We start from the raw sequence: 27947 nt of genomic DNA on the forward strand, positions 1-27947 counted from the left end.
ATGAATGATATTAATAAAACAGTATTAAATGTGTTTGTTTATGTTTTTTTTATGTTTATTAAAGTTCATACTATTTTTGTAATAACAATATCATCAGCAAGCAGGTTTTGTGCACATACCAATAACTTTTCCCGCGTGTTGGTCATCAAATAATGATTCAATCAGAAACTTTCCTAGATCTAATTTTGAAATGGAACGTGTTAATCCTGGTGATTTATCATAGGCGATTGCGTACTCTGCTGAAGGCTCATCTGAAATTAAAAAAAAAATATTTCATATATATATATACATATATTTATATAATTCAGGGTGAAATAATAATAATCTTTCATAATTCCGAAATGTCATGAATTTTCAACTAGCGATCAAAAACATGTTCAAAAGAATTTTTTCAATGCAATATTTAGGTTATAGGGTAAATGGATGTAATGTCGGCCTAAATGCCCCAAATTTGGGCCCATACACAAATTCAGCAATCGACTAAATTTTCAATAGCTACCAAAATATCTATTAGTACCGTCCCAATACGCGTTCATCTACATAAAATTGATAAATAGCAGATTTTTAGCGATGGGCCCAATCTTAATCCATAGGCCAACATTAGAGCCATTTCTCCTACAAGGAATATTGTTATTGTGTAGTATAGAAAGGAGTCAAGGGCCAGGTCTCCGATAATTTTATGCACCGTACATGCTATACCAGTAGACAGGGGGTGGCATCACAGCATCTTTACCAGCAGGTTAAATAAGTTCTGTGTAATCCACGAATGTGAAACAGGGCGAGGCATACATCACCGGTAGGGTAACGTATCGGCAAGACCCCATCTCAACATTGATGTATTAGCTGCCATAAGGGAAGAGACAAGGGAGGGGGGTTTGTGTCGATTCATAGATAGCTGTAACTTAAGGTGGTTAATTCGAGTATATAGCGGCGCCGGTGATGTAGTGGTAAACGTGATTACCTCTCACCTCAGCAGGCCTGGGTTCAATCCCCAGTCGGCGCCGCCGGGATGTTCTGAGGCATAACATCTCTGATCACGGAAGTAAAGCCGTTGGTCCCGGGTTCATGAGTTAATAGGTCGATAGATAGGGGGATAGGGTCCAGGTGTGGGAGCTGCCTCCCCGGCGTCGGTAGCATTGGTGCTCTGCACAGAAAACAAGATCGACTGAAAACAAATCAAGGAAAAAATGGTGGGGTTGTGAATAATACACGACCGCATGGTTGACGTAGACTACGTTAAGCTATGTAGTGAAATTCTCGTGCATTTTTCTAGATATTGATTTAAAACACAGCAGAAGAAACCTATGATTTCGGTCCTATGTACATATTTTGGATTTCCTACTTAGTAAAACTTGGTTAAATTCAGGACCTCATAAAAATACGAATACATATTCTATTACCTTTGGTTCCTAAATTACAATCTGATATGAGTAAGGCTTTCGTCAGGTGATTCATTGAAGCGTCCAACAATGACTATCACTTCAAGATTTCTAGGGCACAAATCTTGGAAGGTTGTGACATCACTCATGAAACTGAAACTCCTTGTGTACTGTACTGCAGCAAACGTGAAGTTCCAGTTTCTTTGTTATAAGTCTTGTGAGAGCTGATATTTGTGCTCTTGAAATTTTTATGTGGTACTGAGATTGATCAGAAATAAGGTTTCCACAGCGATTCAACTTCAAAACGCTAAAAAAAACAACAACAAAAACGGAGCGTACAATTTTGCACCAATGTTATGCAACATTTTGTAGTTGATCGGGAATATCTCTTACTTTACCTTACCAATCAGGCCTTTCTGCTTACCAATCAGGCGGTTTCTGCTGTAAGAAGAAATCGTCTCCACTCTACTCGATCCATGGCCACACTTCGGCAGCCTCGTAGTCTGCGAAGGGTTCGCAGGTCGAAATTAATCTATCGCAGCCCGGGAAGCCGAGCGATTCGCAGTTTAGAATAAGAACACTGGGCGTGGTGGGAAAAAAGTGACTTCCATATCTATCACAGATTACAAATTCGACAGTGAGCATGCATAAGAGCGTAACCGCGATGATCGATTCTCTCTTTTGTTAATAACTCGCTTGGATTAACATTTCTCAGTGCGTTTGCTGTTGCTTTTGATAGCCAATAACAACCTGTTACAGCACTACATTGAAAAAAATCCAGATAATATTCAAGCTGAACATTAGATCTCACACTTTGCTCTAACTCATTATCGTTGGATTGCACGTGGAATGTGATCCAATATCTCCACGGTAGTGATCACTTGCCAATCAAAATTTCGATTGCCAGTGGGTTCAATCCGTCGGAATCCGTTAACGTCGCGTACCTCACCCGTAATAACGGTTGGACAACGTTCAAGACCGCGATAGAGGAAGCCGTGTCGTCTGTAGAAGGGCTTCCACCGTTGGAGGAATATAACTTTCTCTCCAATCTGATCTTGGACAGCGCGCTTCAAGCTCAAACACGGCCGGTTCCTGGAACGTCGTTCCGTAGGAAACCTCCTTCCCCTTGGTGGGACCAGCAATGCACTGAGGTTTATCGTAAAAAGTCAGGCGCGTTAAAGCTTTTCCGGAAACGTGAAACACCCGTGCATTTCGAAGCGTACTCTTGAACGCGAACTCAAGAGCCTCATCAAAGCCAAGAGCCGCGGAGACTGGCAGCAATTCGTGGACAGATTATCGCCAGCCAGCCTTTTTCAATGCTGGAGCTTTCACTTGCTCTCCTTTCGTGTGGCAATTCGGCTCCGGGGGTTGATAGAGTCAAGTTCAACTTGTTGAAGAACCTCCCAGACGTCGCTAAGAGGTGCATGTTGAACTTGTTTTGTCAGTTCCTGGAGCTCAATATTGTTCCGGATGATTGGAGGCAAGTGAGAGTTATTAATGGCTAAAGCCTGGATAACCCGCGTCAGATCATAACTCGTATCGTCCCATCGCGATGTTATTGTTGGAGAAAATGATCCTTTTTCACCTGAACAAATGGGTTGAGATGAACTACCTACTCTCAGGTACTCAATTTGGTTTCCGTAGGGGAAAGGGAACGAACGACTGTCTCGCGATGCTTTCCACAGAAATTCAGTTGACTTTTGCTAAAAAAGAGCAAATGGCTTCTGTGTTTTTGGATATTAAGGAGGCTTTTGATTCAGTATCGGTTGAAGTCTTTTCAGACAAACTCCACGCTTGTGGCCTTTCTCCATTAATTTATAACTTTTTGTACAATTTGCTGTCAGAGAAACACATGAACTTTTCTCATGGAAACTCTACAGCTTCTCGATTTAGTTACATGGGTCTCACCCAGGTCTCATGTTCAAGCCGAGGGGCACGCAATACAAATAACCGGTGCGTTGAAGTTAAAATGCAATCAAAAGTACTTAAAGTAATTAATGCGTTTTGAAGTAGTACTGACGGTAATTAAAATTATCTATCCGTAATTAATTGAAAATGTTATTTTACTTTTCGGTTCGTTAATCGATTAATCGATTATTCGAATGAAAATCGGCCATCACTAGATGAATGTGAAACGTCATTTCAAATGTAAGGACCGTACATAAATAATTATACAATTTGAAAGGGACCGGGGTGAATAACAAATTACGTTCCCACGGTAACTGAAATAAACACGAGTGTTCACCGGTTGGTTTTAGATGCACAAAAATTGCACGGGTACATTACTATGATGATAAGGTAAAAATTCGTTAATTTGTTTGCTTCTGTGAAAGCATTTTTATGCGCTATCCAGGCTGAGCAGTTATAACATGTTATAACGGTTGTCAAATAATTGCTTCAGAAAAACCACCATCAAGATAGCGCTATAACATGTTATAACTCTGTAGTCTGAACGTACTATTATGCCTTGTTCAGACTGGAGAGTTATAACATGTTATAACGGTTGTCAACTAATTGCAACACAGAAACCACCATCAAGATAACGCTATAACATGTTATAACCAACAATCAATACGAAACTAACGATTTTAAATTGGCTCACCACTTTAGTAGCCTATTGGTCCCAAGCAAACGATTAACGTACCCTATTCTAGTTGAAATTCTATTACTACACTATGTTTGTTTTGATTCGCTATGGAAGTTTGACAGATAACATCAGGGGTGTGTGGATTCATGCAGAACATGCAGGGGTGAGTGAAATAGCTTGGGACTGCTTGGAACCGTTGTTCTGGTACTGAGTGAGCCAAAAATAATAATGATTTTCTTCGGGACCCAGTGGTCTTAGAGTTACCTCTATGTTATAACTCTGTAGTCTGAACGTACTATTAGTCACAAATCGTGGATTTTCTGATATTCTCCATACTGCAAAAATGATTTTCCTACCAATAAAGGGGCTTCGAAAAAAACTGCTAGAGAGCTTTTTGACGTTTAATCGGCGCACACTAATGCACCATTTAAATTGAAGGAATGCGAGCAAGAGGGAAACAGATTAGTGGGAAAACAAACCCTGTGTACTAGATAGAGAAAGATGATTAAACGTCAAAAAGGTCCCTTGAATTTTTTGTAAATGCATCACTGCAAATTAAACCATAAACACTCTCCAAGTCCAGTCCACAACACTCAACTTTATCGTTTTTGTTTACCTACACGCAGTGCTGTAAATTTTCATATCATTCGATTGAAGATGAACCACTACAACCATTCAATCAATTCTGTGTAAACGAATTCTCACATGACCATAATTTGAAGAGCCTCTTTCTCATTCGAAGCTCATTGTCACTGTCAATTGAGTCACTCAGTATCATTTGATATACGACAGAGGAGTATGGAAGAAATCCAGGAAAATGGTCCCGAACAGACAAGTCGACCCGATGTCGGATCAATGTAAGGCTAATTTAAGGTCTATGTCGACCCAATGTCGTGTTAATGTCGGGTCAATTTTGGGTTTATGTCGGGTCAATGTCGGGTCAACATCGGGTTGGGGTTTGATAGAAGTCAGGTTGGTGTCAGGTTGGCTTTGCTTTTTCGCCGGAATGTCGACCAGAGCTCCGTTTGTGTGTAGGTTACACTCAATCGAATGATATATAGCGTTTCTCAAATGAGAATGATCCATGCCTTCGTCAAATGACTAAGCAACAGATATCACCCATTCGGAGGAGGTCCCCTTTGATAGCGAATAGCTACTTTTCTCATTTTCATCAAAAATGTTCAAATGATTTTGAGAATTTACAGCACTGCCTACACGTAACTTACTAAAAATAGAGTAACTTCTACTCAGTTTCGTATTTTCATGCTAAATGTCAAAAACTGAGTAACATTATATAAGAAAAGTGAGTAACTTCTACTCTGTTTATCTTAAATTTCTGCTTACTCACTTTTGAGCAATCCCACACATATTTAACTCACCGTATTTTGGCAAAGACTTGCAAACTCTTCACTTTCGTTCCTTGCGTCATGTTGATTGATTGATTGATTTATCTTTATTAAGGAGACTTTCAGCCTAAGGCTGGTTCGCCTCCAACCTTGCGTCATGTTTGCACTGAATTAAAAAAAAAAATATCTCAAAAATTTTAAGTTAAGTGCACCCTAATAAACAAATACCATAAACGAACTGTATCCCGGATGGGTAAACTATCCCACAAATGGTTTGGATGATACCCCGAGCACGTCGTTAAGCTGTCTTTTATGGTTATTTTTATTATGGCACTTTTAAACTATACGATAAATAAGCTGCAGCTCCACTACAACATCTCCATAAACCGGCGATTAACAGCTGCAGTTCAATGGGGCCAAACCCAATCTCAAGCCGTGACATATCCTGGAATTGCTTGTTGAAGGTGGTTCGGCATTTGCCGCTTTCGGAGAGATGGCTGGAGTCTGACGGATGAAGATCAGGCACCGACAAACCGACATGAATGACCATAGCAAAAGCAATAAAATTTCTGACCAAAGCACACTACTGACATCTGGCTCCGTGTTCGCGGGAAACATTTAGCTAAGCCATGAACCCGCATGCAAAAAATATAAATTGGTTCGTGTCTGATCTATTGTGGACAAATTATTTTTTTCTAGATAAAAAAATCCTACACTGATAAATTGAAGTATTCCTATTTTGTTTGAAATTTAATCAATTTGACATTAAGCTCAGTTTAATCATATCGAATGATTAAAAATTAATCCTCTCTATCTAAAAAATAAGCATCTGATATTAATCCCAGTTTAATCATGGTTGATTAGATTGTAGATTATCTTTTTTTAAATAAATTTTAATCATTTTTGATTCTATTTTAATAGTTTTTGATTGAATCTTAATCTATTTTGATTATACCGTGCCGATTCAAATTTCGGACACTTAAACTCGAATTTCGGACACTTTTAAAAGTTGATTATCTCGGTCGAATATGATCCACATGTCTTGTAAATTTTAAATTTTTTTGACTAGTGCCCTCCACGATCATCTAACATTATTACTTTGTTTCTAACTGGATGTAATATTTAATTAAAAATGAAAGTGTTCGAAATTTGAATCGTCCGAAATTTGAATCGGAACGGTATATCAGTATTGAAAAAGAATAAAATTTAATACTGGAAAAATTATTTCGATTTTAATCATGCATGACTACTGCCGAAGTAATCATGGCTCGGACTCAATTAGGTGAAGCGGGAAACTGCATACTTTTTAAGCTTTTTTGTTTTAATTTTTCTTTGACTGTATGGTTTTGACGGTTCGGATCACTGCACATTTAAATCGACCGTTTACGATTTTCGGGCATAAGTCAAAATTAAGTGTCATGTCGGTTTGTCGGTGGATCAGGGTCCAATTAGGCAAATGGTTTTCCACCAAACCGATCTACAAATACACCGTAAACCGTTGCACCGGTTCGTGTGCCCTATAAGTGCTCGGAGCAATTATATCCCGTCGTAAATCAACAAGCATAATGGTATGTCTCCCAACTGATTTCCGTGGACCGGTTATTAAAATTCCCTTCCATTTCAGAAATGTTCTTCAATCAAGGAAGTGAACAAACTAATAAAACAACTTTGCACACTCATACTGATACCTACATTATACTGATGATAGTAGATTTGAATAAAAAACGTTTAATATGTTGTTTATTTTCTAACATTGAATATTAAATGTTAAATCAAATTACTCATTTCGAAACACAATTGTTTTACAAGAACTGAGTAACATTTACTCAGATTTCAAGGTGTCCATTCAAATTCCATTTTTCAATTCCCGGTTTTTTTGCCGGTTATTTAAAAAACTCTACCTTAAACAAAAAAAGGCGTTCAAAAATAAACCTTTAGAGATAATGATACAATTTTGTCAGCAGAATTCATCTACAAAATGCAGGACTGGTAGTGGTTATACAGTAGTATTGACTACAATAACGAAAAAAGTGACCAAATAGTGACTTTAAAACAATAAAACAGTGATCAATAGTAACATTTATTGAAAAATTTTAAAGATATGAATCTAATATGTCGTTGAATGCGATCCGCTTGGACACATATTATAAATTCCCAAATAATAATAAAATAAAACAAATTGTTGAAGGATTTTGTAAATTTGTTTTCGTAAAATCAGTATTAATTGGATAATCGATAGGTTAATTTGTAACCTCCATTTCCTCACACAGTAATCATTTTTCTGCCACCATTTTTTGGAAACCAACCGTTGAATAAGCTGAATTTAGATTCAGATCGCGAATTGGTTGAATTTCTGGATGTGAAAGATTGAACATAGAAATTTAATAGGAAATCTTGAAATTAAAAAAATTGAGCCGGAGAGAAAAATGTTCAACGTCTTGGACAAATTCGTCAATTTTAAGACAAGCAATTTTAAAGGTCTCGAATATAGAAGAACCTAGACAAGTTTTCTGGATCGTATCAATAATTATCATTATTCTGGAACGAGGAAAATTTTCTCGAAAAATCTCGATTTTCAAAAAAGTTGTAGGAGTACATATTTTAGAGATATTGTTTTTTTTTGTTTAATGCTAGTAATTAGTAATTCGTTATCTTTAATTCAAACAAATTAAGAAAGCGTAGAATAATTAACGATATGTAAGAATGAAAGTTCACAGTCCGAGAAACATTTAATGATTCTAAAATATAGAAAATATTTCATGATTTTAAACTAGAGTTTATCTAAAATCTGGGATTGGAAATGATTCCGGACTTGTAGAAAATACAATTTGATGGGCTTGAGAAAGGTCTTCTGAAAAAAAGAAGATTCTACTACATGATTTTTCGATGTTTGCCGATACTAAAGCTTCCGGCCTTCAAAGATTTATCGAAAGTCAGGTATTTGAAAAAATCTCTAGCGCTTGGAAAGTTTCCTAGACCATTTTCCAACACATTAGGCTTGTAAAACTTTCAAGATGACGAAGAGATATCGGAACCAGAGTTTATTTTTTTCGAAACCTCAGAAAACTTGTGATATCTCGAGATCATAGACAATGGAAAAAATTGTATATCCTGATTTTACCTCAAGATAACGCACTCTGGCCATTCTATTTAAGAATTTGAAACTTGTTTTTTCGGGGTTTTTTTTCCGTTTGTCTAACCTAGTTTTCCCAGTTTATTTGAAACAGTTAAATATAGTAAAATATCCCAAGAACCGTCACAATTTTTATCGCATGATTGTGTTTTAAGGATACTTGAAGCATAGATTATTATTTCGCTTAACTGTTGACCCTAAAGAATACAGTATGTAATATGTAGTAAGGTCAAATTATGTTATTCGCAATTGGGGATTGGAATTGAGAAGAGAAATGCAAGGAAATTCCAATGATGATTTTTGAAATAATCTTAAAAGAATCTTTACAGGATTCCAAGAGGATGATTTGAGAATGCTTAGCAAAATTTCAAGGAATGTATTTTTTTATTTATAGTAATTTTCAAACTCACGGATCATTCGTGCTTTATCCGGGTGAGATTTGAACTCATGATTTTGGAGTGAGAGGTATGGATTCAGATCTTTATGTTTTATAGACTAACCTCGGTATTCAAAGATGGCCTAATCTTGGTATCTGGTTAGCACAAAGTGCAGAAATTAATGTTTAATTTATCTCTATGTCCACTGTCGAAAATTTACATGCCAAGCATGATCGGAGTTTGCAAGGTGTTTGAGACGGCATGAATCTGCTTCTCTATCTTGAAGTAGCTTCGTAACAGGATATGTCTCGCTCAGCCTTTATACTAGAACTACTTCACTAGGAAAACTGTTTGAAAAGAATTCAAGCAATATATTCAAGCAAACATATGAAATTCTATAAATTTAGCTATTGTAGTAGGAACAACGACAAAATCACCGCTTGATGCGGGCGCGAACAAATTGCGAGTAAGAGAAAAGATTAATATGAAAGTTGTAAGCAAGAGAATATAATGATGTATATGTTATAAAGTTAATTGATATAAAGTAACATTACAAGTTTAAAAGTTTAAAGGATTCTTCAAGACCAAATAATCGCTTATACAAAACTAATATAAAATCAAATTTTTTACTTAGGATGAGTATATATAATCTTTCCCGGTGCAATTTGGGTTTTCCCGCATTTTTCCTGGTTTTTTCCCGGATTTCCCGGTTGCATGGACACCCTGAGATTTGCTTATTTCCCAAGAACTAGAACCGAGTTGAAGATACTCCTCGAGATACTCTAAATTTGACAAATGCATTCATTACTCAAAAGTGAGTAACTACCCGAGCAAAGTCGGTTAACAAAATGAAAGCAAATCGATATTAAAGATTGCAGTTCCTATCATAATGAATACTCATTTTGATTTCAATTGTCACGACATTAGTCTGATATCATATTGTGCTTTCATTATGCAGTCAAGACATTTTAAATGAAAGCAACTTAACTTGAAGTTCTGCTGTTAACGTCTTGTTTAAGATTTAAGTTAAGCTTATCTGTCGTTTAACTAACGATTATTGTTTAATTGTTTTGTTTAACACATTTTAGGTCATTCGCAACCAACCCGAGGTGACATTTGAGCTCAAGTCTTTCAGCGTGAGAAGCTTGGATGCTAACCATTTACACCAGGCCCGTATTCAGTCAAACATTATGAATGCAAAATCAGTAATCAAATTGATTTCATTGAAAGCAGGATTAGTTTTCCGTTTGCTTCAACAGTGTAAAATTTTGCTCTCATTTTTGATGTGTTAACCGTTAAGTCAACCAAAATGAGATCAAATGGAGTATTCAAAGTAAGTTACATCATAACAGCAAATTCTGATTTCAATTTGATCTCTAACTTTGCTCGGGTATCAGGGCTAGTAGTGAGTATGTGATTTAACATTTATTAATCGGAAAGATATGGTTTCAATCTTCCGTTGATTGCGATTGCTACTTCGAGAAATTTTATAAACTCACAAACCCATCATGCGCATTTTTTCATGTTTCTAAAAAATAAAACAAACAGTTTAAGGATCCCATTGTCCTCAAAAATATAAGTATGAATTGAATAAGCTATTTTTTAAACAAACTATCTACTAAGTTGATATTAGATCCAAATCACACTTTTATGATTAGATCGCAAAATTGAGGCACTGACAAAAATGTTCAAATTCAAAGATTTAGACAGATTTTGACAATTTTAGGACAGTCAATTTTAAATATCTAGAATATAGAAGAAGCGATGCGATTAGCGATTAGTATTTTAATTAAAAAAAAAATCGTTCTAATCTTTGTAGGCGCTATAGCGCACTGGTCGTCTCTATTCCTGCCAAGAAGAGAATCTTCTGTAACAAATAGAAACAAATTCATAACTGTGGGACCTAGACAACTTTTCTAGATCGCAGTTTAAAAAAACATCTCATTAGTATGGAACGAAGAAAATTATCCCAGATGGAAAGATCACGGACATAAAACAACATTTGAATGCGTCTAGGACTAAAAATCTCGATCGCGAAAAATTAGCGATTTAGGGGCGCATTTTAGAGTTTTGGACCATTTTTTGGCTTCAAAATTCGAGATCTCTAAGACAACCGAATTGAGAAAATTGCCATGCCTGACATAATTTTCTATATTTTTTACATATAGAATGTAAGTTAACAGTCCTTGAACAATTTAAATGCTTCTGAAACAAATAAAATGCTAGCGGCGCCGGTGGTGTAGTGGTAAGCGTGATTACCTCTCCCAATCAATCCCAGTCGGCGCCGCCGGGATTTTCTGAGGTATAAAATCTCTGACCACGCCTTCCTTCGGAAGGGAAGTAAAGCCGTTGGTCCCCGGTTCATGAGTTGATGGGTCGATATGTAGGGTCCAGGTGTGGGAGCTACCTCCCTGGCGTCGGTAGCATTGGTGCTCAGCACGGAAAACAAGATCGACGGAAAACAAACCAAAGAAAAAAAAAACATATAAAATAATATGTTATTATCATGGACATATTTTGTTTTCTAAAACCTGGACCTGGAAATTCGTACGAAAAAATGCAATTCAATTTAATGGACTTAAAAAGGAACTCCTGATTCTGTGACATGATTTTTTCTCGGTGTTTGGACAAATGCTAAAGCTACCGGGTGTCAGAGATTATTCAAATTCTGACCTTTGAAAAAAATTCGAGAGCTTAAACACTTTCCTAGACTATTTTTTTGACATTTTAGGCTTGGAAAACATGCAAGATCTCGAAGGAAATAGCCAGGCTACTGGGTCTAGATTTTTTTCGGAACCTCCGACATTTTGTGATAGGTCTAAAACCAATTCGAGATCAAACAAATCAAAATATTAGTGATTTCGTCAACATCAATTTTACAGTTAACATTTCCGCCTGTTCGCAACTTTTCTTGTCCGTCAGAATCCACACGGATTTTTAATTAATCTTTCTAACACACATTTGTTACCAAATAAATCTGTGATTTGATGTAAGTTTTTAAAGTTTGTTTTTACTCTCAATATGGTAGTAAAAAAGTGACTTTAGTGACTAAATTTTAAGGAATTGTGACTTTAGTGACCTTTTGATGAAAAAATGACTTTTGAGTGACTGGCTTGAAAATAGTGACCAAGTCACTAAAAAGTGACCTGCTACCAGCCCTGCACGGAGAACAAATTCGTTAAGTTAAGATAACAATCCTACTAGTTACTTTCACATGGAAAAATATTGTTGTTTGAAAGAAACCTATAGTTATTCCAACATTAATTTGACCGTCAACTCAATCATATCTACCTAATAGATTCAACTGTTCATCTTATACTCAATTCAACTATAACTTTGATCAATTATAACAACCGTCAAATGTAATTTAGCCATATAATTTGGTTTCAAGTGATCATCATAAATCCACATACTTTTAACTTGTGATGCATAGAGCAGGCGATAAGATAGCTGGCTCTCACGCAGATAAACACGGTTCAAATCTTAGTTGAATGTTCTTGTTCACCTTTTTTATGTTGTGTTTTTGAGATCGATAAAGAAGCAAAACAAACTCCTTAATATGTCGATAATGAAGGGCAGTGCGTTTAATAAACATTGTAAGATTTTGCTTCCCTAACAATAGTTTTCTTGAATCAACTAAAGCATAGTTGTATTTTGAAGTTAACCGTTTGTTCATCTATTGAAAAATATAGTTGAGCCAACCGACTATAGATGTTGCCCTCTATATATAGTCAAATCAACTATAGTTTCAGGTTATCTCTAAAACAATTAAACAATATAGTTATTTTGACCGGAAAAATAATTGCATCCGCTATAATTTGTTCTCCGTGTGAACTATGGGATTACTCACTTTAAGGTAGTTCCACTTTTAATGAAAGTGAGTAGATTTTTACTCACTTTAGAGTAAAATTGAAGGAGCGTGTATGATGGTTTTGACTAGAGTCGGTGTATAATGAGTTACGCCAAGAGTGAAGCCAAGTCTACCTATTGAACCGTCAAACCGGCTACCTATAAAGCCCTACAGTAAAAGCAACAATCAATACGAAACTAACGATTTAAAATTGGCTCACTACTTGACTAGCCTATTGGTTCCAAGCAAACGATTAACGTACCCCATTCTAGTCAAAATTCTAGTACTACGCAATGTTTGTTTTGATTCACTATGGAAGTTTGACAGATAAAATGAGGGGTTATTGGATTTTCCTATGTTTCGAGGGGTGAATCGATTAGCTTGGGACCGAAGATAGTACCAGAGCTGAGCCAAAAAGTTGAGCACGTTATTTCGGGACCTTCTAGTCTTAGAGTTACCTCTTACCTCTTTTACTGTAGGGCTTTAGCTACCTATCGGGCAAAGTAAACAAACATTACGATAGTATCAAAGGTCCACGAAAGGTATTGCAATAACATATAAAATATAATCGAAGAAATGTGCATAAACACGCAGTGAGCATTAAATTGTCATGAGATACGTTCGGTAATGATCAGTAATGAGAATTTCTACTAATTTTTGTTAAGATAATTTGACAAAATCACTGATACAATGATTTACTACAGCCGCATTTTTTTTCTCTATACACCGACTCTAGTTTTGACGTATGATAGAGAAAGCCAGAGACAATGTTATAAGAGACGCGTAGAGAGAATAATAGCAACAATCAATACGAAACTATCGATTTTAAATTGGCTCACTACTTGACTAGCCTATTGGTCCCAAGGAAATCGATTAACGTACCCCATTCTAGTCGAAATTCCAGTACTACACTATGTTTGTTTTGATTCGCTATGAAAGTTTGACAAATAAAATGAGGGATTCGTGGATTTTCCTATGTTTCGAGGGGTGCATCGATTAGCTTGGGACCGAAGATAGTACCAGAGCTGAGCCAAAAAGTTGAGCCCGTTTCTTCGGGACCTTCTTGTCTTAGAGTTACCTCTATGATAAAAGTACGTTCAGACTACAGAGTTATAACATAGAGGTAACTCTAAGACCACTGGGTCCCGAAGAAAATCATTATTATTTTTGGCTCACTCAGTACCAGAACAACGGTCCCAAGCAGTCCCAAGCTATTTCACTCACCCCTGCATGTTCTGCATCAATCCACACACCCCTGATGTTATCTGTCAAACTTTCATAGCGAATCAAAACAAACATAGTGTAGTAATAGAATTTCAACTAGAATAGGGTACGTTAATCGTTTGCTTGGGACCAATAGGCTACTAAAGTGGTGAGCCAATTTAAAATCGTTAGTTTCGTATTGATTGTTGGTTATAACATGCTACATGCTATGCGCTATCTTGATTGTGGTTTCTGTGTTGCAATTATTTGACAACCGTTATAACATGTTATAACTCTTCAGTCTGTACAGCGTTTAAAAGTAAATCTGGTTGCACCGAGGGGTGTGAAACATCTAAATATCGATTTTAAATTGTTGAAAAATCTCACACTAACGAATCACTCTACGAAAACCTTTTTTCATCCCTTGCATCTAAACCCATCTACTCGCATCTCTCTCCACCTTTTTGCAGGAAATCTTCAAAATCATAATCAATCGTGTTTCTATATCTATTAAGCGCGAGTGCATATCACAATAGCAAAGCAACAAATTTCCTGCATCTTAGATAAAGTAACCCCCCTCGGTTTGCACGGCCAACAAAGTTATTTTGTCGCAATTTTGTGTTTACTTCGAGTGACTTTTAATTTGAGCGAATATCTTTTAATCGTTTCGGTAGTATCGGAAACGAAGTATTTGAATAATCAATTTTTGACAACACTGAGTGAAACCAAATATACTACATTGGAGGGGATATTTTACAGTTGCGTTGCGTTGCGCAAAATTATGCAATCTGCAATTCATGCTTCCCACCCTGTATAAATGAAATCACAATTTGGTTTAACTGGTAGCTCGCCCATGCATGCTAACACTACCATCACTACCTGATAGTGGTACGTGGGTGACCTACCAGTTACGCTAAAGCGACGATCACATGCATCGTTTACAAAAGCAGATACGTCCCTTTAAAAAATTAATCGAGAAATCCCTTTTTTGAAGTCTTTCACCAGATTAACTATCTTGACAGATTAGGGGCTGTTCATAAACTACGTAGAGAGTTTAGGGGGGGGGGTGTTTATCCACGGCCCATACAAATTAAAAAATCGTATGGACAATTGTCTACGCAGGGGGAGGGGGGTCAATAATCCCAAAAAACTGTCTAAGTAGTTAATGAAGATCCCTTTAGACCGGAAACGCCTTGATAAACGTTACAGGCCTGTGTACACTCAAAAATATTACAAAACGAATATAGATTAGATTTTATACATTTTATGGTTTTTCAAAATTTATACATTGGTTCGATTAAAATCTGGATGGACATCTGGATTCTCTTCGGAGCTTCGTGCTGGTGAAGAGCTTCGTCCCGGCGGATTTCTACTGCGCCTGGGCAGCTAGACTGCGTGAGCACGAGTTCATCCGCATGAACATCGAAATTGTAAGTATTTTGTAAATAATATTGATAAAAAATAAAATAATTAAAAAACCTTCCTTAGACAATTTTAATTTTTATTTGAAAACAATAATATTTGCCATAAATAAAATAAAGAAGCGAAAAATACATTCTCTCGAATAAACCGTATCTATGCATTGTAGGTATATTTCGATTTTATACTATGGCACGCATAAACCATTTTTATACTAAGTTTGCATTCTCTCCCTTTATACCGACCTTTGCGTCGGTACGGAGAGTTGCGATTTAGCGTAACTTTTATACTATTTAGATTTCAATATTTTTTGAGTGTATATGTTTTTCGTTGCACTGGAGCGCATATTTCGTGAGAACATAACGAGAATACAGCTGGTGAATAACATAAATATTCTAGCCCAGTTAGCTTAGCGATGTATTGTAAATCATTATTTTTCAAGACTGTCACGATGTTCACATAAAACTAGATGATAGATTCAAAATGTTTTGACTTTGTATTCATCAGCCATACAAATCCTTAGATTACAAATTTGTCAATCGATCAGCGACTTTGCTATTTGACATTGATGTAAATTTATAAAAATAATCTCAAATGATTTTACTTGTTTTTTATTTGTATTCCAAAAGTCAAATAGTATCCAATTGCACTTTTCATACGCAAACTTAATTATATTTACTTAAATCTCAAAAATTAAATTTCAACCGCCATCTCAATACTCGTCATGCTTTCCTCGTGAAGCGCTCGTTTTTATTCACATTGCTCGATTGGAACCGCGTTTGACGGTTCGATTGGAACTTTTGGCTTCACTCTTCACGCGTCTCTTATTAAACATCGTCTCTGGAGAAAGCTAGTAACTAGAGAAACATCCTTTAAATTTGTCGAACCTCTTAACGGAATCCCTTTATGAAGAGCTTTGAGTGGGTTGGTTTATTTCCTTTAAATTCCGTTATAATTGCTTATCTGATGAAGTCTGCAAGTAGTAGACGAAATACGCGTATCTGTCAAAAGATAAGCAATTATAACGGAATTTAAAGGAAATAAACCAACCCACTCAAAGCTCTTCATAGAGAAACATGTAAAAATGCATATTAACCAAATGTAAACAATGACTTTAAACGTTGATTTCTCGTGAATATATACTCAATCTGGCAAACCAACACCAGCATCTGAGAGATAATTTGCTCTATCAGATGATAAAGTTAGTTGCCCACTGTTGCAATTCGGGAACAACCGACGTTTAAATGCATTGCTTACATTTGCCTTGTATGCCTTTGCACATGTTGCTGGGGAACGAGGTACCCAACACGCTAACTTGAAAGTACCGATTAATAAGTAAAAAAAAGGTTCATTTGAAGAAAAGTGGCTTATCTAATATTAGTTTTTTTTTTTACCCATTAATGAGTATATGTTACCCATTAATGAGTAACTGCTACCCATTAATGGGTAACAGATACTAATTAATGGGTAAACAAAAAATCAAATGTAATGAGTTAAGCCACTTTTCTTTAAAATTGGTATTTTTTACCCAATAATGGGTACTTTAAAGTTAATGTAAACATTTAGTTCACTTTCAATAATCATGTGGCTTCCATGGGGCGAGGAAAATTAAACTAATAATGAAAACTAAATTTTGAGTAATCCTGATCAATTCATTGAGTGAAAATTACCTAACGATCAATCGAATGCAATAATCGAGCGCGCCACAGGTCGCGGTACTACCAACTACGATACTTTTAAATTGACCGTTAAATGCTTGTTCGATGAACAACTTGCGAGTGTTATGTCTGTTTGTCTGTGTTCACACCATCCATAATACACCAGGGAAGGGGAGAGGAGTGAGCTACACAGCATCTTTACCCATGGGGGTTAAAAAAGTTCTGCGAGGTACATTTATGGTGAACCAGCTGCTCAGGGATTGTAGAAAGGAAGAGGGTTGGGTAGGTTTAAAATGCAGAACTAGATGCCGTCACGATTGAATGCGCATGTTTAAAAAAACGTTGATCCAGGTACCTATCGTATAAATTTGCATATCATCTAGTTATGGTTATTGTCAATAATACTTACATTTCGATAAAGAGGATGCTAGGGAAAATGTTGGCTTCGGCAATGCCTTAACCTATTATCGTCAGGGGGTAAACAAAGTCCTAGGCACTCAAATTTGGCCAATAGTTGCTCTGAAACAAAATGTATCCACATGCCGAAATTGAGCTCTCAAGGACGTTGTTTACCTCCCTGACGATAATAGGTTAAGGTATTGACGAAGCAAACTTTTCCTCTACCTATTTTACCTTATATGTGATACTTATAATCACAGAATCCAACTTTGAATCGTAGACCAGGTCCATTAACAATACACTCGTTCCGAGAAGGGGGTCATGGTACCACTCATCCTGTATAGTCATCTTCTTCTTCTTCAGGTTCGCTCACCACCCGGAATGAACGTTTGGTGTGGTTAGTAATAAAGGGTGATACGGTCAAAATTTGGTCAATATCAACTTGACGTATTTCTTTCAATTTTGCATTTAAAAAACCTGAACACCCCTCATTTTGAAGGTGTGTGTGTGTAGAATGTTGCTCCTATTTTGATTTTGGAATTCACTCTTCAGTTGTCAAAATGCCGTCCAAGCAAGAGAAGCAGCGTATCAAAATTTTGCTCGCGCATCGCGAAAATCCGAGCTACTCGCACGCAAAGTTGGCAAAATCGCTAAAAGTTGCCAAATCAACCGTTACAAATGTAATTAAAGTGTTTGGGGAACGTTTGTCGACAGCCAGGAAGTCTGGATCGGGGGGAAATCGAAAACCGGAAGCCGCTGAGACGACAAAGAGAGTTGCCGGTAGTTTCAAGCGAAACCCTAACCTCTCTCTCCGAGATGCCGCAAATAAGCTGGGTGTATCGTCTACAACCGTGCATCGAGCCAAAAAACGAGCCGGACTATCGACTTACAAGAAGGTAGTGACTCCAAATCGCGATGATAAACAAAATACGACGGCCAAAGCGCGATCCCGGAGGCTGTACACGACGATGCTGACGAAGTTTGACTGCGTGGTAATGGACGACGAAACCTACGTCAAAGCCGACTACAAGCAGCTTCCGGGACAGGAGTTTTATACGGCAAAAGGAAGGGGAAAGGTAGCAGATGTTTTCAAGCACATGAAACTGTCAAAGTTCGCAAAGAAATATCTGGTTTGGCAAGCCATCTGTACCTGTGGCTTGAAAAGCAGCATTTTCATAGCTTCCGGGACTGTCAACCAAGAAATTTACGTGAAAGAGTGTTTGAATAAACGTCTGCTGCCTTTCCTGAAGAAACACGGTTGTTCCGTACTGTTTTGGCCGGATTTGGCATCTTGCCATTACGGTAAAAAGGCCATGGAGTGATACGCCGCCAACAACGTGCAGGTGGTTCCCAAGGACAAGAACCCTCCCAACACGCCAGAGCTCCGCCCAATTGAGAAATACTGGGCTATTGTCAAGCGGAACCTAAAGAAGACCAAAAAAACTGCTAAGGGCGAGCAGCAGTTCAAGGCAAACTGGCTTTCTGCGGCGAAGAAGGTGGACAAGGTGGCTGTACAAAATCTGATGGCAGGGGTCAAGCGTAAGGCCCGGAAATTCGGATTTGGAAAAGCGGAAGCCTAACTGAATATTTTTCCTGAATTTTATACTAATTGAACTTGAAAAAGAAATTTAATTTGATTTTTTAAATAAACGATTTCACCGATTTACACGCGTTTTCCCTTGACCAAATTTTGACCGTATCACCCTTTATCAAATAGTGTTACATGCAAACGAATAAGAGATACAGCAAGGATTAGTTTTTTAAAGTAATAGTTTCACCCAACTAACCATATCTCACTGACACTCAGTCTCACTCTGAACCTACATTTAAAAGTTATTTTGTGATTATATGGTTACTTTGGTACTCACATGAAATGTTGTGCAAGTACCAGAGGTTCAACAACGCCCAACTATGGACAGCTCAATGTTAATACCATTTACTCTTTGAATCTGCGAATCTACTAGAAACACCTAAAGGCCTGTATAGAGATCAAAGCGAAGCGAAAATCTCATACAAAATACTACATTTTTCACCAGCGTGAAAAACGCTGTTGGCAAATTTTTCACTTCGCTTTGAACTGTAAACAGATACGATCCAGCGAAATCCAATGTTGTGGATCGCATCTTTTTCGCTTACGTTTATTTTTTTCGCGCATGCAGCGCTCGCGAAAAGAGCAGCAGCTAAGCGAAAAGTTGACGTTTCGGGAGAGCGTATCTGTCAGATTTTCACTTCCCCCGAGGTGTAAACTGATCTATTTCGTTTCACATGAACTGTAAACTGCGAAAAAAGGAAACTGGAAAATGTTACACAAACATTTTTTCACAACCTTTTTCGCTAGCGAAATTTCATGATTTTTCGCGTGCTCCAATTTTCGTTTCGCTTCGAACTGTATACTAGGCTTAAGAATGTGTAGAGATAAAGCTCAAACATACAGTTTTACCTGATGGTACTTTATAAACATCAAACTGTCCAATAATGTGTTGGACCCTGCCAACACACGGTGCCTGCAATGTGGGCCGTCAGAATGGTTGCGAAATAAAGTGCTTCTAAAACTGAAGCGCTCTCAATTTCTCAATTTTTCAACGCTATCCTACGTAAACTTAATATTATCACCCATATGCCCGTCCACGCCCGAAACTCATCCACCACACAAAATCAAATAGAAATGTTTCTGTATATACATATGGCAAACATGTCCAGACATACATACATACACGTATACACGTATACAGACATACATACACGTCCAGACATAAACGAGAATATGGGTGTATATCTTCACTGTAACTACTACGGGTAATCATCGAAAATACTTGCACTTTTGAGCAAACTGCAATAACTCTCTCATACTCGAAATATGCCACGACCAAATTGGCACAACGACGCCCTATACGCTCTCTGACCAAAGCGCAGGGGCAACGCAGGTTGTTATAATGTTCATCCAAAAATAAGTTAAAAGTTCCCAATGGTGAAAACATGACGGTTGAGTACTTTTAACTGAAAATCATTTTCATTTTCATTTTGAAGCGTTTGGTGAGGCAATGGGAGCGCAAGCCAATCCAAAGCCGAGGATAAAAGAAGGGTAATGGCTGAATAGTCTATGCGGACCACTTGAACGCCATGGGAAATGGAAGGGATTGTAGAGGTCGGTTATTGGGGGGTTTTGACGAAATGACACATAGTACTAGATTTGTGATGCAAAATGTAAATAAACCGAAAATCCATCTCCCACTGATTCATCCTTTCACATATATACCAAATTGATATTTTAAAGCAACCATCAAAATAAAAAGACAATATATGAAAAGGTTAGTTGCCAGTTGCTTTAAAAGCTCTAACTCTTTTGTTAATCTACTTAATGTTATTAGGCTGCCTAAATTCGTTTGATGATTATGATATCTCATTAGTCTAATTTAATAAATAATTGAAATCTCGTATATCAGCCTTATATTGCAAAAAGAGGGATTAGCGTGCTTGTTGGTTACTTGGGTATACGCAGTGGCGTCGCCCTAATCTCAATCTACCTGTTCAACAACTCTCAAAACATAAACAAACAAAACAATATTGGTTCCAATGGATACAAATCAGTGAAACTAGAAGACCCTTTGCCTTTTAAAACTGATTTGAATGTAAACATGACACTAAATAACGTTTTCAAAGTTGTTGAACAGGTAAAAAATGAGGTTACGCGACGCCACTGGGTATACGTAAGCGTACTACAATGCAGCTCTCAAACAAAGGAGTAACAAGTGTGATACTATCACTTCAGGCTAGAACTTTGGTTCTCTCATGCAATTAGGGGAAGCTCAGTAATCCTCATCGCATGCTCATGACGCTATTCTGCCACGGCATGAGTCAACGATGCCGGACCTAAACCAACCGTCTCCAATGCTCCAGCATAAGATTAGGCCCGCCCACCAACGTCCAGGTTAAAAACTAGCCAAGGGGAGGGGGTTGAGTACTTTTAACTGAATCGAATTCTTTTTTTTATTTTTTTAGTTTTTGAGTTTTTTAAACTCAATGTTGAGTTTTTTTTCTTACCGTGTTTGTTAATCTATTACCCAAATTTGGGTTAACCATTCTTAGCGTGTTAAAAGTTTTCTTCCTGTCAGTTGCCAATTGACAAATCCATGTTTCAATCTAAAGAGCCTGAATTTATAAAGAGACGACATCTTATCCATTTGACAGGTCTTCTGCTCGATTGGAATGACTTTTCCTATGACTTTGACAGACAATCGATTGTTCCAATTTTGACATTTCGCCTCTTTATAAATTTAGGCTCTTTATTTCAATCGACCACCGTGACGCTGCAATCGCAGCGGTGATAAGTTCGAAATAATGTGTCAAACTGAATACATTTTTGAAATTTCAACCAAAAAACCATTATTTTCTATTTATTCTAGCGAGTTTCTGTGGAAGTCAAAACATGATCCGAGCAAAAAAGTAGTACTCGTAATAATGGTATATAATGCTGAATTTTATCGTGCTTTGTTTCGAAAATATCTTCCACATAAACAAACATCATCCAAATCACCCGAATCGTCCACCGACTAAATCTATCGTCACTTAAAAATTAATTTCAGTCGGTGTATTAATCAGCAGATTAAATCGTTTTTCGTCTGGTGCTACACCGAGCAATCGGCCTATTTAATAGTTTTTCGTCGATTGATTTAGTCGGCCAACTTTGTCTGTTGTTTAATCGGCAGATGATTTCAAACCTTAACATGTTTTCTTGTTTTTTTTTTTTTTTTTTTTTTTCATGGAAGCCTGGCAGGAGGAATGGTTTCAGTCACGCACCACCCTCCTGAGAAAAATCAAAGAAACCGTACGACCTTGGCAAGACAGCCACAAGTACAAAGACCAGCGGATTATCTCAAGACTCCGGACCGGCCATGCGAGGATTTCCCACAATTTTGGTGGGACACCCTTCCACAAGGTTTGTCCAATCTGCAGCATCCCTGCCTCGGTGGAACACGTGCTGTGTGTCTGCCCAGAGTTTCAGAGGCTACGCGAACAACACCGACTCCCAGAGAGCATCAGGGAGCTACTTGGCAACGACCCCTCGACGTTGACTGCGCTGATTGCATTCTTGAAGGACGCTCACCTATACAACCAAATCTAGCCCTCTCGTCGTGGGCTGCGCTGTCCGTGTTCTTTCACCTTCCTATTTTCCTGCCGTCGGGGTATCTCTGCCGGACTGGGGCACTGTCTCTTACGGTGGAGCTCTACCTTGTTCGCGCATCCATTCCTCACCACAGTCCCGTTGTAACTCCCACTTTACATTAAGTTTTTTAAAATGTTGTCTGTCCCTTTTGGTGGGTAATCAGAGCCAGTTGTACGTTATGTAATGATAGACTGAAACGCTTTCTTTCGAGGCAGGCCCTAAGCCTGACCCTCGATTATCAAATGTGATGAACTAGCCTACGGCTAAAAATCACAAAAATAAAGAAAAAAAAAAAAAAAACTTAACATGTTTTCAGTAATTTATAAGTCTTGAAGTAGCTTTTTATTTAAGAACAATGCATTACAAAATAGTTTTATGTATTTTGTACAAGATTCATCCATGCTGACAAGAAATTTTCATGAAATTACATTGAAAATAAATAATTTTGCAAACAATCAATGAAATTTTCAAGGGCTGTCACAGAATGGATCATTGAAGATGCTGAGGTTTTGACAGCACCGTACTGTGGCTACCACAGTATTTTACATTGGTTCGTTCGTATACAGTAGCGCCAAATGAAAACTGTGGTGGGTTCAAAACTCAGCCATCTAAAATGATCCATTATCACCGTCGGTTAGTGCTTATTCCTGCCACCAGGCGCGCATGAGTTTAAGTTGGATTTCTCAATATGGTATACCGTTCTTGAAAAATGTGTAAAAAATACACTTCTTTTGACGTTTGCTGGGTTTACACATAAATCTAGACAAACATTTCAAAAGGTCCTATCTGTCATTGAAGCTGATTGGAGAAAAATTGATTTGAACTTTTGCAATATATTTTTAAATGCCTTTTTTAATTACGACATAAAACGATAATCTTTTGTATTCTCAAATGCATAGGAAACACATAGAATTCGACTGAAGTGTATGTTTCTTCGTTTTATTCATAATTTTCAGGTTTAATTCGTGGTTTTGTTACATAGGACCTTTGGCTTTTTTCTGTATCAGTTAGGACCTGTCAAATTGGTCTGATTGCAAAGTTTATGTTACTTAGGACCTTGGTAAGAATACGGTTTAGAGGTCAGATAATTACAACTACATCATTATTTGTAATTGCTGATGGGCTTAAAACTACTATTCTGCCAATTTATTAAGTAAACTACGTTTATAATAAGAACTTGTCCATTATTTTTTTCTGATGTATGCAGGAAAAATGTAAGTGTATGGAAAATTTGCATATTTTTTAATATTCGGTATATTTTTATAAACAAACTCTGTTTTTTCATTCTACATCATTCGTTTTACATTTATTAGCTCAAGCTGTTCATCAATAATTTAGATTCATTCATGTTATTCGATCAAATCTACATCACTGTCCTCCAGTGGATTGAGATCCACATCAAAGTGGTCTACAACCGTATTATTGTTCTTCTTCCTGTTTTTTCTGTTGCAATGTTGCAAAATAATCTTTTTGCTTGACATATGGCATCAGTTTGCGTAAATCGTCCAATTTAGCACTTGGCAATTCAAGTGGTTGATCCGCAATTGGATCGAAATCCTCGTCCAAATTCACGCTTGTAATATCGCATGTCGGATTTGACAGAATTTTGAATAAGCTTTTGTCTTGGTGTACTCCTGGAATCGCAATTAATTCGTCAACTCCATACCAGAAGCAGAGCGATTGATTACAGGCATCGTAAATGAAACTTTCTCATATCCCACTTCCCAGTTAGATGTTGGATCCATAGGAATTTCTAAAACTTCATGTTCGTATTAGTATAGCATTTCCAACTAACTATTATGAGTTTTAGTTTTTCTATTCCACGTGAAACACGAGATGAAACAAAGGTCCTAATAGCATTTGTATTTTTTTTGGTTGAATGACAGATTGGACTGTAAACATTTTTAAGGTCCAATCAGAGAGCTGTGCGATGTTATAAAAAACTTTCAAATTGGACGTTTTTTTCACATATTTTTATAATTTTCTGAATATTGATAATTAAAATTTCTAGAACAATAGAGTTCTCTACCACCGTTAGTATTAGTGAGAAGTTTCACTAATACATGCATTTTACTGGTTGAAAATAAAAAAACAAACCGCTGTCAAGTCGAACACTTTGACAGCTGATTTCATGGTTGAAAATAATAAACAAACCGATTTTACAGGGCTGCCCTAGCTAGGTTGTATAAGTGAGATGTTGCGTCGAGAAGTCAATACTTAGAGATGGTGAGCTCTGCAGTACAGAGAAGCATTAAACTCGATTTGTTTACAAATGTCAGATAGGACCTTTTGAAATGTTTATCTAGAAATGTGTAAACGCAGTTTACACATTTTATGAGTAGACCCCTTTTTTAACGAATGTGTGAAATTTTACACATTAATGTGTTTACGCTATAGTCGCTATATTCATAGTCTGGCGGATAGAATTTCGATCTATCAAAAAGTGGAACCAATTCAATATATTTTAGACCAACAATGGAAAAGGTACTATCAACATTTATAAACAAACGTAAATTATTCTTTCCACGCCAATCGAACGCAAACTACCGGCATCACCGGATAAGGGAAACTTTCCACAACCCAAAGATGATATTAGTTTGCGTAGGCGAGCTTTGAGTCACGAGAAAATGGTTTCCGACGTTTTGTTCGCAATAGCTGATGTGCTCTTTTCTGTTGTTAGTCGTGATTTGCTCAATTGGTTCCGCTATTTGACAGCTCAATTGGTTCCCGAGATTCTATCCGCCAGACTATGAATATAGCGACTATAGTTTACGCTAGTTACCATGTATGTAAAAAGGGATGGCAGATATAATGTGCATTTTCTTTTATTTGTTTGGTTCATCTCTAATAGAACTCTAGCACCAGCTAATAGTACATTCAAACTAAAGAGCCTGAATTTGTAAAGAGACGACATGTCAAAATTGGAACAATCGATTGTCTGTCAAAGTCAGGAAAAGTCATTCCTATCGAGCAGGATGGATAAGATGTTGCCTCTTTATAAATTCAGGCCCTTTAATTCAAACTATAGCAGATATGGAGCTGTTCATAAACTACGTAGACATTTTTTGGGATTCTTGACCCCCCCCCCCACACTCCCCTGCGTAGACAATTGTCCATACAAAATAATTTAAATTTGTATGGGCCGTGGATAATTGCCAGTTTAGACTGAAAGTTTCGAAGTGGCTACGAGAATTAGGATCTCACCTTAAGGGAGAGTGGAAACACTTTATCCTGTCCACATTTTGAATATATCTCTGCGCAAACATCAATTTTGGACGCGTGTTTTGCATTGATTTAATAGGGGAAATGACGGCATTGGCACTTCTTTATTTATTATGGTCTGGGGTAAAAGAAGTCTTCGAGTATTAATTTGATTGCAAGACGATCCTCTGGAATATGATGCACCTTCATGCAATAAATAGGTGTTCAAGGACCTTCTAGTCTATACACCTAGTGTCCTTCCCGTTGCACTCGTCAGCTCAGGATCAATCTACCATCTTCAAACCTAGCTAATAAATTATCAAGCTAAAGCTTCATATTAAATAGCATTTCCAACCAACTCTGAAAATTGTAAACTTCACTTTACTAAGGTAATTCAGACATGTTGTGAATTCCTATGTAGGAACAATTTCAAAATTACAGACTGACTAAGCTTGACTATGTTGGGACTACGCATTTCTTTTCACATTTTGGGACTGACACTTTGAGTGTGATTTCAAGTTTAGAAACTTTTCAAAAAGTAATACTATACTGTTAGCTACTGATTCCGATCTCCTTCTATGGATGCTCCTGTGGGCTGCAGCTCGCTGCTTGCAGGCAGCCTTTCATTGTGTACTGGAGAACAATGTTCAACGCCACGCGCCGAAAGCACTGCTGCTGCTGATCCCGACGACCGGACACCACTACACACGGTGATTGGAACTAAATTCGATCAGCGGTTGTGCCTTGATAGCTAGCTGCTTGCGAGAGCCTTTCGTACTAGAGAACACCACAACTCAGCACGCGGTAATTGATTGAGACCGGATGGAATTCAACTTTGAAAAGTGTGTTAGGGAAATCGCTTTTCGCAGGCAATCGATGATAATTTTAATTATCATAGCAACAGTTTCACATTCGTGCAATTTTTAATAGTGGCATGTTGGAAAATGATAGTTATTAATTATTTCTAATCGATTGGTGTTAAAATTATTGAAATTGGTCCAGGGACAACTGAGTTATTAACGTTCAAAATCTTTCATAATTTTGTTACATGTTCCATTTTTTGTTTTCACAAGGGGTACACTTTAAAGAAATCAGAGACGTAGTCCTACGTCAAAAAAACATCCGAAAACTTAAACATGTCCGAAAAAAGGAAAAGTTAAGAATCAGAATTAAAAATAAATTTAATGGTGGGCTTGGGAGTAGCTAAAATTTAGAATCTCAGACATGAATTAATATTGATAATCTAAATAAATAAGTTCCCTCCCCTCTATTTTAATACCTGCCGCTTGAATTAATCAATTAAGAAAGCGGTGTCATCTTCACGATTTGCCAAGGGCGCAGCAAACCTTTGCTTAGCCATTTGAAGAATTTGCACTAACACCATGAACATATAAACAGTGAACAAGGAAATTACACTTACCTGCAATATGAGGAGGTAGAATTGCACGATACTCTAGACCAGAAGCTTTCACCACATCCAACATCCGTTTATGATCCGCATTTAGTTCAGCAAACATTTTTGGAACCTTATCCGGTTCGAAAAATAGAAATGACGACAAACAAACGGATACATTTTTCAAATTTGCCGCCTTCATAGCATTTACAATGTTTTGCATTCCAGTTGACATCATTGTTGTTGACTTCAGATCGTTTCGTGTGCCCAGAACAACACAAACTAATTCTTGGTCTTTAATTGCGTTGGCTACATCGTCTGAGTTGACTACATCGCCCTTAACCAGTTCAACTTGGCTTCTGAAGGAATCTGGAACTGTTACTTCATTACGTATCATTAGGCGAACCTTGAGACCTATTTGATGTATAATTACTGATTAAATATGCTTAATGTGATTGCAATGCATATATTCACCTTTTTCAAGAGCGTACTTGACTGCACATTGACCGGTCATTCCTGTACCTCCAAATATGACAATTTTTTGCATTCTTCACTTTGAGTAATGGGAAAAATTGATGCAGAATAAGACACTGAAATAGTTAGAGCTTTTAAATATATATATATATGCCTATAAGTTGAAAATTATTCCTGCTAGATAATTGCCAGGTATTACTTACACAAAATCCAAACTTTTATTCACAATGCAATAATAATTCAGCTAAATGTCAAGTGCTGATAAAACCGCACAGATATCTGATAAGGTTATCCACCTTCACGGTAACCAGCGTAAACACATAAATGAGTAAAAAAAATACACATTTTTTTTATATTTATATGC

At 37.1% G+C, this 27947-nt stretch overlaps 1 protein-coding gene across 1 annotated transcript; it reads right to left on the reverse strand.

The window, feature by feature from the left end:
- Nucleotides 1–58: 58 nt before the first annotated feature.
- LOC135714175 (flavin reductase (NADPH)-like) lies at nucleotides 59–27805 on the reverse strand. Its single transcript, XM_065237482.1, has 4 exons — nucleotides 27787–27805; nucleotides 27584–27699; nucleotides 27137–27523; nucleotides 59–251 (listed from the first exon to the last, which is right to left on the reverse strand). Exons 2-4 carry the CDS (start codon nucleotides 27654–27656, stop codon nucleotides 94–96), a joined length of 618 nt encoding a protein of 205 aa, XP_065093554.1. The 5' UTR covers nucleotides 27657–27699; nucleotides 27787–27805; the 3' UTR covers nucleotides 59–93.
- Nucleotides 27806–27947: the final 142 nt, after the last annotated feature.

Source organism: Ochlerotatus camptorhynchus, unplaced genomic scaffold (assembly GCF_037179485.1).
Source record: "Ochlerotatus camptorhynchus isolate MF236.1 unplaced genomic scaffold, CSIRO-AGI_Acam_v1.1 ptg000624l, whole genome shotgun sequence".
Taxonomy (NCBI): domain Eukaryota; kingdom Metazoa; phylum Arthropoda; class Insecta; order Diptera; family Culicidae; genus Ochlerotatus; species Ochlerotatus camptorhynchus.